Raw genomic sequence first — 19,645 nt, 5'->3', positions numbered from 1 at the left:
TAACAGATAATCACCTGAGGGAAATTTGACCATAATTCCATTACCAAAGTTTGCATCTGCAACTTTATATCACTAAATTAGTTTTTTGTAAATTTTTCAGTGGAGATTGTTAAAAGTAGTCCTTGTTCAGAGTTTTATGGTTTGTTAAATTTTAAAATCAATGTTTTTTTTTGGCATACATTTAAAAGTGAAAATACTGGGTCAAAGTGTAATTCCGTTACTGTGGAATTGCCCATAACATGCTCAGACTGTCATGGGGAAAAGGGTGGAAGTGGTGACAGGGGCGAGGGAATGCCCCAGGGGCAAGGTGTAGGCACTGTCACACAGGCCTCCCTGAAACACTACAGGCATTAGTCATTAGACAGTGAAAGGCCTGGTCTGGATACCAAGGCTGCAATTCAGAAGATTGAAGTGGGCCAATTAGCTGAAGACAGCCACATAATGGCAAGCTGTGTCTAGAAAGGACTAGAGCGTTAATGGTCTGTCACCGTCTATTTTACAGAGCCTAGTGTTTGAAGACAGACTTCTAAGGGAACATTATCATCACTATGGTGAAAATAAAGTTGCGTGGATATGTGCTCTTCTCTTCTCATGCCTGGCATGTTTTTTAAGTGTCAGGTTGCTACCTTTGATCAACTAAGATCGGCCAAGGGTTAACTTTAGTGGATTATGTCTAATTAAATTATTTATTTCCAAAATGCTATATCCACATTTTTTAATGTTTTTTTTCTATCGAAATTCTTGTTTATCAGATATTTTATTCATAGATTGTAGATGTGTATGAGAATGTGTTTTTTTGCAAAACGCTATATATTCATTGTTTAGCTGGAATTAAATGTTGGTATCCTGTATATTTTACTGTGATATGTGGTTGTCTTACCCAATTATCTAAAGATGAATGCACTTACTGTAAGTTGCTCTGGATAAGAACATCTGCTAAATTACTCAAATGTAAAATGTTTTACATACAAATCTCGTATTACTGTATTGAATTATAAAAAAGTATAATATTTGTCACAAATGTATCCTTTGTACTGTTCTTTATAAAACAATTATCAGAGAGTGAGGTGGAAAAGTAGCATTTTGCCCCAAAAAATACGATTGTCTCTCTGAAATGAAACCATCAAGTGACAGATTTTTTAAAAATACAGTACGTCTGTCATTGAACAACCTCATGCCATAATTAGATAGTGAAAAAGCACACCAATCTATTTAAGAATGTCTTTAAAACAATAAAAGTTAATATACCAACATTTCTGAAAAGAAACTCTTCAATTGTAGGCAACAGCTAGTTACGCTAATAGAATATTTATCTGTAGACATTTCTCATGATGCTGTGTGTTTGTCTTTCTTGGTTTTCAGATTTGGATACGCATCTGTGTCCATTTATTGCTGTGCACCACATTTGGAGTTCACTCAAGTGAATTTGGAGATGCTGTAACAGATGACATCACAAGCATTTCACTATTGGTAAGGTCCTCTGACGTACTTACTTCTTCAAGCCACCAAAACTGCAAATGAAAGCTCTTCGGCTAATGCTCTTATTGTATTTAGCTGTCTCGATCCAGTTACTGGCAGCATGTAGTCTTATTCTCAACCAGGGATCCTTTCGAAATCAACCTTTTGGCTTAGTCGTAACATTGTTGCAATGCCAGTTGCACACAATTCATTTGTAAACTTTATACTTTGATACATTGATCCATTTAGATTCAGTCATTGTTTCCTAATACCACTTATTATCCGAATGAGTATTGTAATGCAGTAGGACTTCCTGCATTAGCATTGTCACGATACCGGAATTTTTACTTCGATACTGATACCAGGTTTAATATCGCGATACTCGATACCATCATGATACTCAATACCAAAACGATACCACAGCAAAACAGGCGTATTAGCCAAAGTCACAGAATGGCACTTGATCCAGACAGATAAACTCCACTACTGCTCTCTTCAATAGTTGGAAATCTTTTGAATTCAATATCATTACATTTGAAATTTGATGTCGACATGTTTCAGGGACAGCTATGTTTGCATTAATGAATCAATTATAAAATCATACAATTCATTTGGCTTTGTTTTTACCAATCATTTATTTGAATAGTAAATCTCTATTGATAAACTGGGAAATCAAGATGTACTAGGCGGTCTATCCACAATACAGGTGAATGCATATTCAATAGGAGTGTGTACATGCATTGAGTTTTGAGCTTGTTTTCGCTGCTTTCATATGGCTACAGATAAGACAATCTGTTTCCCTTCCATTTGGGACTTATTTTATTGTACTGATCAACAAAATGTTCATAGAAGTAGCAATCTCTTCTTTTATAAAGTGCCCGCTGTCTCTTTAAACCCAGTAATGACGTCATTCATGATGAGTCATACGCCCACACGGTCAGTTTAGTTCGGTGAGGAAGAGACGTGACAGATGAAGGGGGAAAGTATCTTTGGATGGAGATGATTAAGTGAATTAATGACGTTTTTGGAGACAATTAGCTTTGAAATCATCATATTTTGCATCACAAACCATGTACTAGGATATTGAATTGATGTCAGCGTCATCTGTAAGCTAGCAAGGAAAGTTAGCCTACAAAGCTGGAAGCTACCGGTATCATCTTGTATTGTAAAGTTTTCTAGCCTGTATGAACATTGTTTTACAATAAATAATTAACAATATCAACATTTCAACATGCCTTGTTGCATTATTCAAGTGTGTTAACTTCGGTGCAGCATGAGTGGGGAGCCAACATGTTGCATGAACTGTGCGCTCGTGCTAAGGGGACTTCGGCTGCACTGATAGGCAGACTTGATCCTCTCAATCAGTATACGACATGAGACACATTTGGGAAAAGTGATGACAGACACAACAGTTGTTCATGTTCTAGTATCAAAAAAGTACAGATGTTTTGATATACTGTGCAACACTAATTAGCATTAATGTAAATCAGTAGTTTGGTAACAAACATTTCTGGTAAAATGTTTTGATATTGTCTGTTTTTGAACAGAAACAAAATATACCTAAAGATTACAAGATTCCTGTGACATACATTCCAAAAGAAGTGGTAAGATTTTGTTTTCTTCGCAATAGCATTATTACACTATTATTATAACTTCAAATGTTTGTATTTCTTAGAAAATATAATCGAATGACTGTGATGCCTCACCTTTTTAGAGGGTGGACTATAATTTTTAAATGTCAAAACTGTCCAGTAGCCATGATTATTATGTCCTGATTATTGTTTACTTTTTCAGGGTGGAATGTGTTGGGTCACGCTAAATGTTTTCCACTTGGAACTCAGTTTACGAGGATTAGCAGACAAGTTTGGAAACATTTCGTCCAACAAATATAATATCAGCATATTGATCGAAATGCTGAAAGAGACGCGATATCACATGAAGAACTTGGTACGTTTGGAGCTTTGGTTCTAATACTAATAATGTAACTGCGATAGCTACTATGACAGGTTTATTTTGATGAGGACACATGTTTAAGGCTATTCAAAAATGCACCTTTGAAGTGCATTACCATACATATAATATTTATGATACCAATATGTCATTACCAATTACAATTATCGCAATAAGCATACCACCCATAGTGCAATGCGTTAGTTGCACGTGTCAACTGCTTCAAAACATTGAAGACTGAATTGGCAAAGGACTTGTTGGATAGAGGCTTTGACTGGGATGACTACCTAGCTGCTTCTAGTGGAGCTGGCCAATAACACATACATTCATGCTATTCTTTCTGGCCCATTGACATGAAATAGAGAAATACAAGCGACTAGAATAAATTAATAAACAGGTTTACAAAAGTTCTTAGCACAAATATCCCAGTGACCACATCAGGTCACATCTTGTCAGTTGTCAGCAATAATGTCTTGTGAGGACTGGATCATCTGTCAGGTAGATCAGGTATTCACAAAGGGACCTGGGGATCTCTTGTAGTCTCATGAGAGTGAAGAAATATGTTGATAATGCAGATGTAATAAATTGTTAAAACATATTACTCATTAACTTTGCTCATAATCCAATAGGGATAATTAAGTCCCCCTTGTCCTATATGTCTTAATTTTGGCCTCAAACATCTCTGTCCAGTTGTGTTCTTTGAACTATTTGCTGCATCGCTATATGAGAATGCCATTGGGTGGAATAAGTTAAAGCTAACATGTTTATGTTTTGAATTTCACATCGTTGAGATTATTATTTCCCTTTTGTATCCTTAGGAGGTGATCACGTCTGATTTTGAGTGCCACTACAGAGACGAGAAATGGCAGACAGGACACTATTTTCAGTTTGTTGAAGATTTTCTAAAAACGGCCCGTTCGAATAGAGATTCGCCAGAAGGATGCGATCCACCTCCCTGTCCAACAACAACAAAGGCACCAGCAACTACAATAGCAACAAAATACCCCACATCAGGTAAATGTTGAAGTGTTTTTGTTTAAGTGTAAATATTATCTTACATCATTGTTGCATTCGCTAATATTCAGATAGTGGTCAATGCTGATACGGTCATAGGAGTCAGCTCTCAGTTTCGATCTTGTTAAGTCTTCTAAAATATAATGTGGTGGTTATCATATACCGGAATTAAAAACGACTATTTGTCTTCTTTGGTGGATGGGCACCAGTACCTCTCCATTAACCCTCCTGCTGTGTTCCTGTCGATTTGACCGATTTACAAGTTCTCTCTCTGAAAAATGGTATATACATTTTTTTTGAGGCCTTGCTCACAATTCATTCTGTGGCAGCACAATGACCAAACGATATACTGTATGTGAGGCTCTTGATAATATCTTTGATCATGACACTGGTGAGGAGAGAGTCCTTGTTAAACTTTGACACAAACTAGTCTGTGATAAATAGCACAATATGTTTCATCTGAGTATTTGTTATTGTCAAAATAATCCATACATTCTGCTTTTTTTAACTCATAAATGAGTTTTATGAGCTCAGGTCATTGAGGCCTACAGGTCATAAATAGAAGTTCAAAATGTGTAATGTTCACAAGAATTTAAGTTGATAAAAAAGATCTAACACAACATTAGGTGATAATATATGTATTATTATGGATTTATAATCAGCTATAATGGGGCGGTCATTTTGGACTGGGAACAGAATTAATTAACATGAAAAGAACACAACAGGAGGGTTAAATGATTCCTCTTGTGAATATTTTTTTTGCGTTAGATCTCTTCTTCACATGACAAAACATGAAACGTACCAAGTGCTTGGAAGGTCCATTGTGACATTAGTGCTAATATTTTTATTTATTTAACTAGGCAAGTCAATTAAGAACACATTTTTATTTACAATGATGGCCTACCGGAGAACAGTGGGCTAACTGCCTTGTTTAGAGGCAGAACGACAGATTTGTACCCTGTCAGCTCAGGGATTCGATCCAGCAACCTTTCATTTACTGGCCCAACGCTCTAACCACTAGGCTATCTGCCGCCCCTTCAGCTGAGTCACAGAACCAGAGGAAGATTAGGGCAGCGCACAATTGGCCCAGTGTCATCCGGGTTTGGCCTGTGTAGGCCGTCATTATAAATAAGAATTTGCTCTTAACTGACTTGCCTAGTTAAAGAAAGGTTACATTTGAAAAATTAAGTGCAGTCGCAAAAACCATCAAGCCCTATTATGAAACTGTGTCTCATGAGGACAGCCACGGGAATGGAAGACCCAGAGTTACCACTGCTGCAGAGAATAAGTTCATTAGAGTTACCAGCCGCAGGAAATGCAGCCCAAATAAATGCTTCACAGAGTTCAAGTAACAGACACATCTCAACATCAACTGTTCAGGGGAGACTGTGAATCAGGCCTTCTTGGTCGAATTGCTGCAAAGAAACCACTACCAAAGGACACAAATAATAAGAAGAGACTTGCTTGGGCCAAGAAACATGAGCAATGGACATTACATCAGTGGAAATTTGTCCTGTGATGAGTCCAAATTGGAGATTTTTGGTTCCAACCGCCGTGTCTTCGTGAGACGCGGTGTGGATGAACAGATGATCTCAGTATGTGTACAGGACAATGACCCAACACACCTCCAGGCTGTGTAAGGGCTATTTTACCAAGAAGGAGAGTGATGGAGTGCTGCATTAGATGACCTGGCCTCAACAATCCCCAGACCTCAACCAAATTGAGATGGATTGGGATGAGTCGGACCACAAAGTGAAGGAAAAGCAGCCAACAAGTGCTCAGCATATGTGGGAACTCCTTCAAGAATGTTTGAAAGCATTCCAGGTGAAGCTGGTTGAGAGAATGCCAAGAGTGCAAAGCTGTCATCAAGGCAAAAGGTGGCTATTTGAAGAATCTCAAATATAAAATGTATTTTGATTTGTTTAACACTTTTTTGGTTACTACATGATTCCGTGTGTTATTTCATAGTTTTGATGTCTTCACTATTATTCTACAATGTAGAAAATGGTAAAAATAAAGAAGAACCCTTGAATGAGTAGGTGTTCTAAAACTTTTGACCAGCAGTGTATATAGACACAGAACTTACACAATCCACATACAGTATGTACACTATAAAACTGAAGCTAAAAACTACAGAATACACTAAACACTATAAACAACATTATAACGGATGCATGTAGAGATGTATGAATTAAAAAAAATTACAGGATGATGTGCAATGGGGGAAATATATATGTAACCGGTGGCAGAGCGCAGAAGAAAGTGAAATGTGCAGTTGTAGGATAAAAGTACAGGGTGGATAGTCCGTGGATTAAATTGCAGAGTGGAAAGTCCATGAGTGAGAAGATCATTGTGTACCAGGTGGCCACGGTAAGGGCCAAGGTGTGGGGGAAGAAGCTGTTCAGGTGATGCAAGGTTTTGTTCGTGATTTACTTGAACAGTTTGCCAGAGTTGACTCTTTGGAATAGTGTGTGACCAGAGTGGAAGGGGTCGACGAAGATCTTTCTGCACGCTTCCTCGCCCTGGAGTCGTGCAGGAACTCGATGGAGGGCAGTGTGGAGTGTGATTGCGTCATCTGTGGATCTATTGGAGTGGGTATAGGGTTTCCAGCATGACTACATACTCAATTTACATCACAAATAATATTGTTAGTGCGGTTAGTATGAGTATTTCGAACACAGCTTCACTAGTTACTGTGCCTCATAAGAAAATGATTGACATCGGGAAAGGAGGGTGGGCTATCATTGATTTACATCAATCAGGCGCAACCAATCAGGCGCAACCAACGGATGGGATGGAGGGTGGCGACGACTTGCGGGCAGTGGGTTTCGAACAACAATGACAAATTATAATCATATTATATTATATATATATATATATTATAATAATATATTATAATATATAAAAAGGGCACTTTTGAGACAGGAAATGCAAAAGGACATGTGCTCTGCACAGGTAGAGCACTCTAGTCAGTAAGAATTTGAGGAGGTTACAATCTAAGATAGATGCCCTCAATCTCACACAAATTATCAAGGAACCTACCAGGTACAACCCGAAATCCGTAAACATGGGCATCCTCATAGATATCATCCTGACCAATTTACACTCTAAATAGACCTCAGCTATCACTGCCTCATTGCCTGCGTCTGTTATGGGTCCGCGGTCAAACGACCACCCCATCATCACTGCCAAACACTCCCTAAAATACTTCTGCAAGCAGGCCTTTTTAATCGACCTGGCCCAGGTATCCTGGAAGGATAGTGACCTCATCCCGTCAGTACAGAATGCCTGGTTGTTCTTTAAAAGTGCTTTCCTCACGGTCTTAAATAAGCATGCCCCTTTCAAAAAATGGAGATCTAAGAACAGATATAGCCCTTGGTTCACTCCAGACTTGACTGCCCTTGACCAGCACAAAAACATCCTGTGGCGTACTGCACTAGCATCGAATAGTCCCCGTGATATGCAACTTTTCAGGGAAGTCAGGAACCAATACACACAGTCAGATAGGAAAGCAAAGGCTAGCTTTTTCAAACAGAAATTTGCATCCTGCAGCACTAATTCCAAAAGGTGTTGGGACACTGTACAGTCCATGGAGAATAAGAGCATCTCCTCCCAGCTGTCCACTGCACTGTGGCTAGGAAACACTGTCACCACTGATAAATCCACGATAATCGAGAATTTCAGAAATAATATCTCTACGGCTGGCCATGCTTTCCACCTGGCTACCCCAACCTCAGCCAACAGCTCTGCACCCCCCGCAGCAACTGGCCCAAGCCTGCACGCTTCTCCTTCACCCAAATCCCAACAGCGGATGTTCTGAAAGAGCTGCAAAATCTGGATCCCTACAAATTAGCTGGGCTAGACAATCTGGACCCTCGCTTCCTAGAATTACCCTCCACCATTGTTGCAACCCCTATTACTAGTCTGTTCAACCTCTCTTTCGTATCGTCTGAGATTCCTAAAGATTGGAAAGTGGCCGCGGTCATCCCCCTCTTCAAAGGGGGAGACACTCTAGACCCAAACTGTTACAGACCTATATCCATCTAATGTCTTCGAAAGCCAAGTTAACAAACAGATCACCAACCATTTCCAATCCCACCGTACCTTGTCCACTATGCAATCTGGTTTCCGAGCTGGTCGCGGGTGCACCTCAGCCACGCTCAAGGTCCTAAACGATATCGTAACTGCCATCGATAAAAGACAGTACAGTGCAGCCGTCTTCGTCGACCTGGCCAAGGCTTTCTACTCTGTCAACCAGCGTATTCTTATCGGCAGACTCAACAGCTTTGGTTTCTCTAATGACTGCCTCACCTGGTTAACTAACTACTTCTCAGATAGAGTTCAGTGTGTCAATTCGAAGGGCCTGTTGTCCGGACCTCTGGCAGTCTCTAAGGGGGTGCCACAGGGTTCAATTCTCGAGCTGACTCTTTTCTTCTTTGATCCCCCCTCTACGCAGACAACACCATTCTGTATACATCTGGCCCTTCTTTGGACACTGTGTTAACAAACCTCCAAACAAGCTTCAATACCATACAACACTCCTTCCGTGGCCTCCAACTGCTCTTAAACGCTAGTAAAACTAAATGCATGCTCTTCAACCGATCGCTGCCCGCACCCACCCGCCCAACTAGCATCACTACTCTGGACAGTTCTGGCTTAGAATATGTGGACAACTATAAATACCTAGGTGTCTGGCTAGACTGTAAACTCTCCTTCCAGAATCATATTAAGCATCTCCAATACAAAATTAAATCTAGAATCAGCTTCCTATTTCACAACAAAGCCTCCTTCACTCATACTGCCAAACATACCCTCAAAACTGACCATCCTACCGATCCTTGATTTTGGCGATGTCATTTACAAAATAGCCTCCAACACTCTACTCAGCAAATTGGATGCAGTCTATCACAGTGCCATCCATTTTGTCACCAAAGACCCATATACTACCCACCACTGTGACCTGTATGCTCTCGTTGTCTGGCCCTCGCTACATAGTCGTCACCAAACCCACGCGCTCCAGGTCATCTATAAGTTTTGCTAGGTAAAGCCCTGCCTTATCTCAGCTCACTGGTCACCATAGCAACACCCACCTGTAGCACGCGCTCCAGCAGGTATATTTCACTTGTCATCCCCAAAGCCAACACCCCCTTTGGCCGCCTTTCCTTCCAGTTTTCTGCTGCCAATGACTGGAACAAATTGCCGAAATCACTGAAGTTGGAGACTTATATCTCCCTCACTAACTTTAAGTGTCAGCTGTCAGAGCAGCTTACCGATTGCTGCAGCTGTAAATAGCCCATCCTACTACCTACCTTATCCCCATATTTGTTTTTGTTTTTCTGCTCTTTTGCACACCAGTATTTCTACTTACACATCCTCATCTGCACATCTATCACTCCAGTGTTAATTGCTAAATTGTAATTACTTCGCCACTATGGCCTATTTATTGCCTTACCTCCTTACTTCATTTGCACACACTGTATACAGATTTTTCTATTGTGTTATTGACTGTACGTTTGTTTATCCCATGTGTAACTCTGTTGTTGTTTTTGTCGCACTGCTTTACTTTATCTTGGTCAGGTCGCAGTTGTAAATGAGAACTTGTTCTCAACTGGCCTACCTGGTTAAATAAAGGTGAAATAATACAAACAAAATATTACAATTGTTTGAATGGTTCGATTTTGTATGATTTCTTTGCTTGCACCTTTTCGAGAATCTTACAGACTAGAAACATTTCTGTCCCTACAGGGAAAGAGTCTCTGAGGTTCCTGCCAGAAGTAGTGGAGAGAAGCCTCCTGTCACTACTTGTAATTCCAATTGCAGCCATCGTGTTTCTCTTTGTGTGGAAGGTGAGCTGTTCTTTGACCCTAAGGACCTGCAACTTAAAACCTGACTGTTAGCAATTGTCAATTTCTTTGATTGCAAGTACATTTTTTGGTCTTTGATGGTTATTTTGTCTGTGACTGTCTGGGTGTTTCTTTCCCAGTAACTGCTACTTTGACTTCTCTTTTGAATTTTTGTTAGGGAATTTTACTTTGTTTGTGGGTTAACATGGGTTTCCTTGGTGTTTTAAGGTCCAACGCAGACTTTTTTAAATATGAAATCATTTCTGGGTAACAATTAAGTACGTTACTGTGATTGTTTTAAATTAAAATTGCAAAAAAGGAACTGTAGTGGCTAATTTCCGCATTACCAAATGAGGATTTACAAACACACCGGTCCGAGTTAAAACTACATCTTCAATACTTAAGATACTTTTGCAAAAGTTCTTGACCCCCAATAATGCATTCTCTCAAATGAATCATTTAATGAGGTGATTGCAGAATGGCTACAGGGATCTTTTATAGCAACGATACAGCCCCTTCAATGTACATTGACAAACCACAGATACTTAGTAACAGTTCACAAAGGTTACGTTTTGTATGACAGATATCCATAAAACACATCAGACAGTAACTGCTATGTCAACAGGATTAATGGTATAGCCCAGTATCTGGTCTCCTTAGAACTGTCCCTCCCTGGTACGGTATTGAACAGAACTATTTCATCCAATGGCATATATCAATTGTCAACTCTAGATACTCCCATCTCAAGCAAACCCCCTCTTGACCCCACTCCTGGACAGGCTCACTGGAGGGAGTGAGCCTCTAGGCCATATATTATCACAGGATAAGTGTGAGATCTAAGAGAGGACATACAAGGGTCCATTTACTGCCATAATCCTCCCCACAATAAAGAAAAGGAGGGTGTGACTTGCTCACAGACATTGTGGAGACAAGTCATTGGTTCCCCATTCATCACGCCATCCCTTCACATGGTTTAAGAAATAGGTAAAGACACATTCCCATGATGACAAGTCTGACCTCTCCCCTCTCTGGGCCCCAAGTGTCTGAGCCCCAGCTAAGGTAGACGTGCAACTGAAAAGACACCAGAGTCCAATGGACACTTTCTAATGACAAGTACCTCAAATAAGCATATTATACTAATAAAACATCTTAATTATCTATGTTACCCAACTAATTCTGATTCGTCCATGACAGAACAAAAATTGATTTTTAGCAAAGAGTAATTTCTCAAGCAAGAATTTAGCTAGGACTGTCTGGGAGTGGTCTGAGTGGGGAGGGGAAAACTGAAAACTATCTGTTGTTGGCAGAGAGGATTGGATCTCTTATCAATTTATTAACTAATTTACATCATGGCGATGTCACCAGGCAGGCCAAAACTACATCCCACCATAACAAGTAGACATTTCAGGTGGTCTTTTCAAACAACTATCATAATTTTCACAATTGCACAGTATTATTCCAACTTCAGTGTGGAAAAACATATACAACACAGAAAAATAACGTTTTTGAATGCACTGGGCCTTTAACAAAGTGTTACTCTTATCTAACAGGTGAAATCAAGGAGCAACCAACATCAATCAGATGAACTGAAATCAGTGGAAGGAGGCCTCTTTACAGGAACAGAAGAGAGTTTGGCACCTCCACTAGACGACATTTCTGAAAAGTAAAGACATTCACTCATCTGTTTAATCTATCAATTCACTAATCTTAATATCTGACAGGTTTGTGTGTGCCAAAATCATTTTGTAGTTTTGTGGTGAGGTGAATTTGTATCTACATATCTCAATAGATTTATGGTACATTTTTTGTCCGCTACAGGAACAGATTGAACATCATTGAGACAGTGTAATTGTTCAATCCTTGGAAATTGGTGAGATTTTTCATATCAATATGTGACCTCAGAGTTGGAAAGCCATCTTAGCCAACTCCTGACATTTATGGCTTGACAACAAAGAGTATGGAACCAGGATAATTATTCTTAGCTCGCTGTATGTAAAGATTAACACTAATTTACTATACATCCACTTCTTTCTCTCTCTCTTAGGTGTACAGAGGAGTCATCTAAGAAAGAGCAAGCAAACAAAAGTAAACAAAAAACTGCATTTCTTACGGTGAAAGACAGTCTTCTCATATCAGAACCAGAAAATGGCACACAATTTATCACTCCTGCAATAAGCTGGGAGTTGTTCTTGCGAGAATATATTAACCTGTCATCTATCATCAAATTTCATCATATGAAACTGAAAAGGAGAGTGGGATTCTCATGGAAACATCAATAACTGTTGAAAACACAGTGAACTTCACAGGACAAAGTTGGTTTCACAAGCACCCCCCCGTTTGCACTTTTTGTGGGTTTGGCTGGAGCGTGGACACTGGTTCTACTCAAGAACGCAGCATAGAACAAACGCCTATAAATAGCTTTCTTTCATTAGGACTGAAGCATAAATGACTACCTCTAGTCGCCCTCACTTTCCTCAACTTCTTCTCAGCAGCATTCCACTCCACTTCCTTCTCCATCTTGGTTTCCATTGGACATTCCCTGAGAATCTATTTTGAAATGAGTTAGCTAGAAATATTCTCAAATTTAACCATCTGTTTTATTTGATGTTTTTGGCCATGTACGTACGGAAGGGATGAGGTTGTGTGATGTATTTATTTATTTACTCGGAATGCTGACAGCATAATATTGCTGCAGTTGGAGAAAAAAAACTGTCAGTGATTCAGCTCATCTATAGAAATACTAAATGAGCAGGAAAAGGTCTACGAGGGTGGTTTATAAAGACTACATAACCCATTATTCTGCAATGCATAAAGCCTACTTAAACAGCACACTGGAATCCATAAACACATGCGTTATCTATATTAAGACAGCCATAGAGTGATGTACTTACGTATGTATGATGGTGTTGTTAATTGCTTATGAATGGATTGTATGAAAGGCATTTGTTGGAGTTGTAAATGTAAAAATAATTGCTACTTTGACTAACTTTCATTTATCCCATTATATACAGTAAAAATGATTGTCCATATAGCAATCAATAGTAGATCAAGGGTAAATCTTACATATCCATATTGATTTAGATCAGAAAGGTTTTTCTATGCCCTCAATGCACAAGAAAGAGGTGGTCTAGCCTCAAGTAAACCAGTTTTGCATCAGATTCTGCATTATAACTCCGCTCTGGTATATTGCAGCCTAACCACCCATAAGGTATATTATGTATGTTGCATGTACACAGCTGTACAGTTTAACAATGTGTTAAAGTGGTTCAAAGCTATTTATTGAAATTGAGCCAAAAAAAAACGTTTTTACTTGAACAATACACTTGTCACTCCAGTAACCAAGTACCCTAATGAATTGTGTTCCAAATAACCTTCAGTAACCTATACAGAAAGTGAGATAAAATGTTTATTTCTGAGGTAACAATATTAGAAAATGTTCTTAACACGCACGTCAAAAGCCAGAATATAGCAAACTTTGGAGAGGACCAGACTCTAAAATTCACCATTATTCAGTAAAGTGATATGATCTGTGTGGACAGTGTCTATCAGTTTATCCACTGTCTATCAAATCGTGTGGTACTCTTGTTGTACTCAGCAACTCAGGCTACGATATTGCAGCATAATTATGAAGATTAGTCTGATAAAAGTTGGGTCCGCAGTCATGGCCATCATTCTATTATACCCAAAATGTTGTGTATGACATTTCACCAACTCATCAGGAGACTACTAAGAATTGAGGCAAACCGTTGAAAAAAACAGCAACATGGAGGACCTGAGACCAAGAACCCATCTCATTGATAGGTGTTGGTTGTCTCTCAGTGACCATGAACCAATGGGATAGAAAGTGCTAGAAAGTGTTGTGGACAATACCTAGAGAGTGTTGAATCAATGCCCAACTGGTTGTAATGATCTCACACCAATAGAAACAACTTGTTACTTGTGTTGTCATTGTGGCCCTTATATGTTCACCCATTACCCTCATTTCAATACACAATTTTGATACTCATCCAAACAAATGGACCCTAAGCCTAAGTGGAAGCCATATTAAATATCAGGACACAGTCAGAGCAATAACCCTCTTCATTTGAACACTTATACTCCACAACACGCAATTCTACACTAAATAACACGACAGAAAAATGCATTAAACTCCAGTGTCACGTTCTTGAAAATGATCGGACCAAGGTGCAGCATGAGTATAGTTCCACATATTTATTTAAGTGAAACTAACAAAACAAAATAACAAACCTTACAAAGACCGTGAGGACGTAGTGCCCAAACACACTAACAATCAATCAATATCCCACAAAACACAGGTGGGGAAATAGCTACCTAAATATGATCCCCAATCAGAGGCAACGATAAACAGCTGCCTCTAATTGGGAACCATATTAGCACCACCATAGAAATAGACATATTAGATCACCCCCTAGTCACGCCCTGACCTACTACACCATAGAGAACCAAGGGCATGACATCCAGTTTGCATTAATTTAGACAATCCTGTCCGCATGTAATGTTTTAGCTGTTGTACTCTTTATTGGAAACGGTTCAAATGGTAAAACCTGTGTATTTGGGAAATTTTCCTCTTGGACCTTTCTGTTAGGAGAGTGTTTTTATCATGCAAAATGGAGTGTAGGTAAAAATAAAAAAACATTGGTGTTATAGTTCTCAGCAAAAGTGACAGTTTCAGCATGAGAAGCTGAAAATGCTTGGTGTGAGTAAGTGTTGTTTTGTTAAAGATACAAGAGTATTCTTTTTCATCCCCCTCGATGCAATGAAAAACGTAAAAAATTGCCACAACAAAACAATCATGTAAGCTTTTAAAGAGTTAACTTTACATATTGTATGAATATTGCGATGAGTTGAAATAATGGTTTAAGCTGTGAACAGAAATCTGGTGGCATCACCCATGTTCTTGTCCGTCTTAGAGCCTATGAACACAGAGATATAGCACCCAAATAGCACACTATTCCCTATGTACAGTGCATTTGGAAAGTATTCAGACCCCTTGACTTTTCCACATTTTGTTACATTACAACCTTATTATAAAATTGATTAAATATATTTTTCCCCTTATCAATCGACACACAATACCCCATAATGACTAAGCAAAACAGATTTTTATACAAAATGCATACAAAACATTTACATAAGTATTGACCCCTTACTCAGTACTTTGTTGAAGCACCTTTGGCAGCGATTACAGCCTTGAGTCTTCTTGGGTATGACTCTTCAAGCTTGGCACACCTGTATTTGGCGAGTTTCTCATATTCTTCTCTGCAGATCCTCTCAAGCTCTGTCAGGTTGGATGGGGAGCTTCGCTGCACAGTTTTTTTCAGGTCTCTCCAGAGATCTTCGATCGGGTTCAAGTCCGGGTTCCGGCTGGGCCACTCAAGGTCATTCAGAGACTTGTCCCGAATCCACTCCTGTGTTGTCTTGGCTGTGCGCTTAGGGTCATTGTCCTGTTGGAAGGTGAACTTTCGTGAGCAATCTGGAGCAGGTTTTCCTGACTAGGCTCCCAGTCCCTGCCGCTGAAAAACATCCCCACAGCATGATGCTGCCAACACCATGCCTCACTGTAGAGATGGTGCCAGGCTTCTTCCAGACGTGACCCTTGGCATTAAGGCCAAAGAGTTCAATCTTGCTTTCATCAGACCAGATAATCTTGTTTCTCATGGTCAGAGTCCTTTAGGTACCTTTCAGAAAACTCCAAGCGGCCTGTCATGTGCCTTTAACTGAGAAGTGGCTTCCATCTGGCCACTCTACCATAAAGGCCTGATTGGTGGAGTGCTGTAGAGATGGTTGTCCTTCTGGAAGGTTCACCCATCTACACAGATGAACTCTGGAGCTCTGTCAGAGTGACCATCGGGTTCTTGGTCACCTCCCTGACCAAGGCCTTTCTCCCCCGATTGCTCAGTTTGGCTCTAGGAAGAGTCTTGGTGGTTCCAAGCTTCTTCCATTTAAAAATGATGGAGGCCACTGTGTTCTTGGGGACCTTCAAGCTGCAGAAATGTTTTGATACCCTTCCCCAGATCTGGACACAATCCTATCTCGGAGCTCTACGGACAATTCCTTCGACCCGATTGCTTTTCTTTTGCTCTGACATGCTGTGAGACCTTATATAGACAAGTGTGTGCCTTTCCAAATCATGTCCAATCAATTGAATTTACCACAGGTGGACTCCCATCAAGTTGTAGAAACATCTCATGGATGGTCAATGGAAACAGGATTCACCTGAACTCAATTTCAAGTCTCTTGGCAAATATAAAAGAAAATGTTTATACATTTGCTAACATTTCTTAAATGCTGTTTTCACTTTGTCATTATGGGGTATTGTGTGTAGATTGTTGGTGGGAGAAAAAAATCAGCCATTTTAGAGTAAGACTGTAATGTAACAAAATGTCAAAGTCAAGGGGTCTGAATACACTGTAGTTCACTATATAGGGAATAGGGTGCTATTTTGGATGTCTTTCCATGGAGCCTCAACAGCCCTGCAGTCCATAGAGAATAGAGCAAGAGTGAGCAGCATACCTCCATGCATCCCACTGCTGGCTTGCCTCTTAAACTAAGCAGAGTTGATCCTGGGTGTGAGACCAGATGCTGCTGGAAGTGGTGGTGGAGAGGCTAGTAGGAGATCAAATCAAAGTTTATTTGTCACTTGCGCTGAATACAACAGGTGTAGACCTTAGAGTGACATGCTTACTTACAGGCTCTAACCAATAGTGCAAAAAAGGTGTTAGGTGAGGAAAGGGACTCTTTCCTCTGGTCTAAAAAAATATCTCAATGCCCCAGTGGGGCAGTGATTGGCGACATTGCCCTGTGTAGGGTGCCGTCTTTCGGATGGGATGTTAAATGAGTGTCCTGACTCTCTGTGGTCACTAAAGATCCCATGGCACTTATCGTAAGAGTAGAGGTGTTAATCCCGGTGTCCTGGCTAAATTCCCAATCTGGTCCTCATACCATCATCCCCAGCTTCCAATTGGCTCATTCCTCTCCCTTGTAACCATTCTCCAGGTCGTTGCTCTAAATGAGAATGTGTTCTCTAAAATAACGGTTAAATAAAAGAGCCCTAAATATGTTATGGTATCAGTTCTGATATGTTCTTTAGCTTATTTTGGTTGAAAGTAGCTGTGCCCTGAACAGTGGTGTTTAGCTTAGTCTCCCAACATCGAAATAGAATTCCATATTTCTAATGTTAGAATTTGAATTGGTGAATTCTGTGTTTATGTGTTCCAGGAAGTAAGTCTGGGTGCCAAAAGAAAACGGAATTGTGACCCAGGCAAAAGCTGGGCAACACTCTGTTTACTGTATTATTGTATAAATGAAAACAGACATATATATGATGATATGAATAAAGTACACTTATCCAAATATGCAGTGTTGCTGAGTTGTATTTGCTGATCATTATATAAAAGTTGATAGAAAGAAATACAGTATACCTTGTAGAGCAAAGGAAATATATATATAGTACCAGTCAAAAGTTTGGACACACCTACTCATTCAAGGGTTTTTCTTTATTTTTACTATTTTCTACATTGTAGAATAATAGTCAAGACATCAAAACTATGAAATAACACATCTCCCCTGACTTCACTCCTTCTAAAGATGTGTTCAAATAAACAACTACTCATTTTAGGGGTGGCGCCATCATCTAAATAATAGCATCTGATCTCATATCATTGTTTTCGTCATGAGTAAATAAAGAGCCAAAAAACATATCAGATGAATATTTTGTGTAGATCGTTGACAAAAAAATGAAAATGAAATCCATTTGAATCTCACTTTGTAACACAAAAAAGTGGGAAACGTCAAGGGTTGTGAATACTTTCTGAAAGCACTGTAGTTATTTATTAGCCCATGTCAGTCCATGCTACGAAACGGCTACGACCACAACCAACATTGTGTTAGGCCTTTTGTGTACCTTGTAGATATAAGCAGGATATGTACAGTACATCCTTGTAGCTTTAGCTACTGCTATGAAGCATATGTGACTCAGGCATGTGTGGGTAACAGGGCCGTGCACAGACCTTTCAGGGGGTAGGCGTTCAAAATATAATTAATTTCTCAAAATTCATTACATACCAAATACTTTTGTAGCTATTTATTTTTTCATTTTGAGCATAGGCATATTTATTTATATACACACACACACAACATTGTGGATAGTTAGTATTTGGACATCTATAGTGTTTTCAGTAATAACTAGTACCGATCATGAACTTTTTAAACCCAACAGTCTGCTACGCTCGGCCCATCCCCACCTATCTCCGTATACACCCTTTGATTTTCACGTGCCATACATTTTTCAACTGTGCTGTGATGTCTCACATGAACTTTGAACTTCTCTAATCGCAGACTAGCCACCGATTGTACGTTAAAGATACAAGATAATTATTATATTGTTGATTGATGGCTTTCCAAATCGCCCAACATTGCTATTTGAAGGGTTCATTTTAAATGAATGTTGTGATTTTTTTGCCATTCCTGAACCTGTGACCAAAAACAAGCTATTTATCAGAATAAATGATCTAATGCTCTAAGGCTGTAATGTCTTGTCTGTGGTGTGGCGGAAAGAAGCGCAGGAAGCAGCGAACACTGTGTGGTAATTTTAATCAAGAACCACCCGTACAAAATAAGAGGTCTCCCAACAACAGGGAAAAATACACTGGACAAGCACAGTCAACAAACGCAGTTGACATACAGAAAAACAATCCCGCACAATAGGGTGCGGGCCAGCTGAACTAAATAGCCCTCTTAATTACCTAACTCAGGGCAGGTGAGAAAACATAAAAAAAAGGGAAAAACAAAAAGGGAATCGGTGGTAGCTAATAGGCCGGTGACGACGACCGCCGAGCGCCACCCGAGCAGGAGGGGGCGCCACCGTCGGTAGGAATCGTGACAGTACCCCCCTCCTGACGCGCGGCCCCTGCAGCGCGCCGACACCGGCCTCGAGGCCGACCCGGAGGACGAGGCGCAGGGCGATCCGGACGGAGGCGGTGGAACTCCTTCAACATGGATGGGTCCAAGACGTCCTCCGCCGGCACCCAGCACCTCTCCTCCGGACCGTACCCCTCCCAGTCCACAAGGTACTGCAGGCCCCCCGCCCGGCGTCTCGAGTCCAGAATGGCCCTTACGCTGTACGCCGGGGACCCCCCGATGTCCAGGGGGGGTGGAGGGACCTCCGGCACCTCATCTTCTTGTAGGGGACCAGCCACCACCGGCCTGAGGAGAGACACATGAAACGAGGGGTTAATACGGTAATAGGAAGGGAGTTGCAACCGATAACACACCTCGTTTATCCTCCTCAGGACTTTGAAGGGCCCCACACACTGCGGCCCCAGCTTCCGGCAGGGCACGCGGAGAGACAGGTTCCGGGT

At 40.3% G+C, this 19,645-nt stretch overlaps 1 protein-coding gene across 1 annotated transcript in view; it reads left to right on the top strand.

Moving 5' to 3' along the window:
* Positions 1-17,639, top strand: part of LOC106573113 (kit ligand) — a 56,980-nt gene extending 39,341 nt beyond the window's left edge. Inside the window, exons 2-9 of the mRNA XM_014147823.3 lie at positions 1,363-1,470; positions 3,006-3,062; positions 3,253-3,405; positions 4,227-4,422; positions 10,168-10,268; positions 11,816-11,928; positions 12,084-12,135; positions 12,310-17,639. Of these exons, the coding sequence (XP_014003298.1) occupies positions 1,363-1,470; positions 3,006-3,062; positions 3,253-3,405; positions 4,227-4,422; positions 10,168-10,268; positions 11,816-11,928; positions 12,084-12,114 (759 nt within the window). The 3' untranslated portion in view covers positions 12,115-12,135; positions 12,310-17,639. The remainder of the gene's footprint in view (positions 1-1,362; positions 1,471-3,005; positions 3,063-3,252; positions 3,406-4,226; positions 4,423-10,167; positions 10,269-11,815; positions 11,929-12,083; positions 12,136-12,309) is intronic.
* Positions 17,640-19,645: the final 2,006 nt, after the last annotated feature.

Source organism: Salmo salar, chromosome 16, assembly GCF_965601325.2.
Source record: "Salmo salar chromosome 16, fSalSal1, whole genome shotgun sequence".
Lineage (NCBI taxonomy): Eukaryota > Metazoa > Chordata > Actinopteri > Salmoniformes > Salmonidae > Salmo > Salmo salar.
The sequence above is the reverse complement of the archived record's forward strand: the minus strand, read 5'-3'. Positions and strand labels throughout refer to the sequence as shown.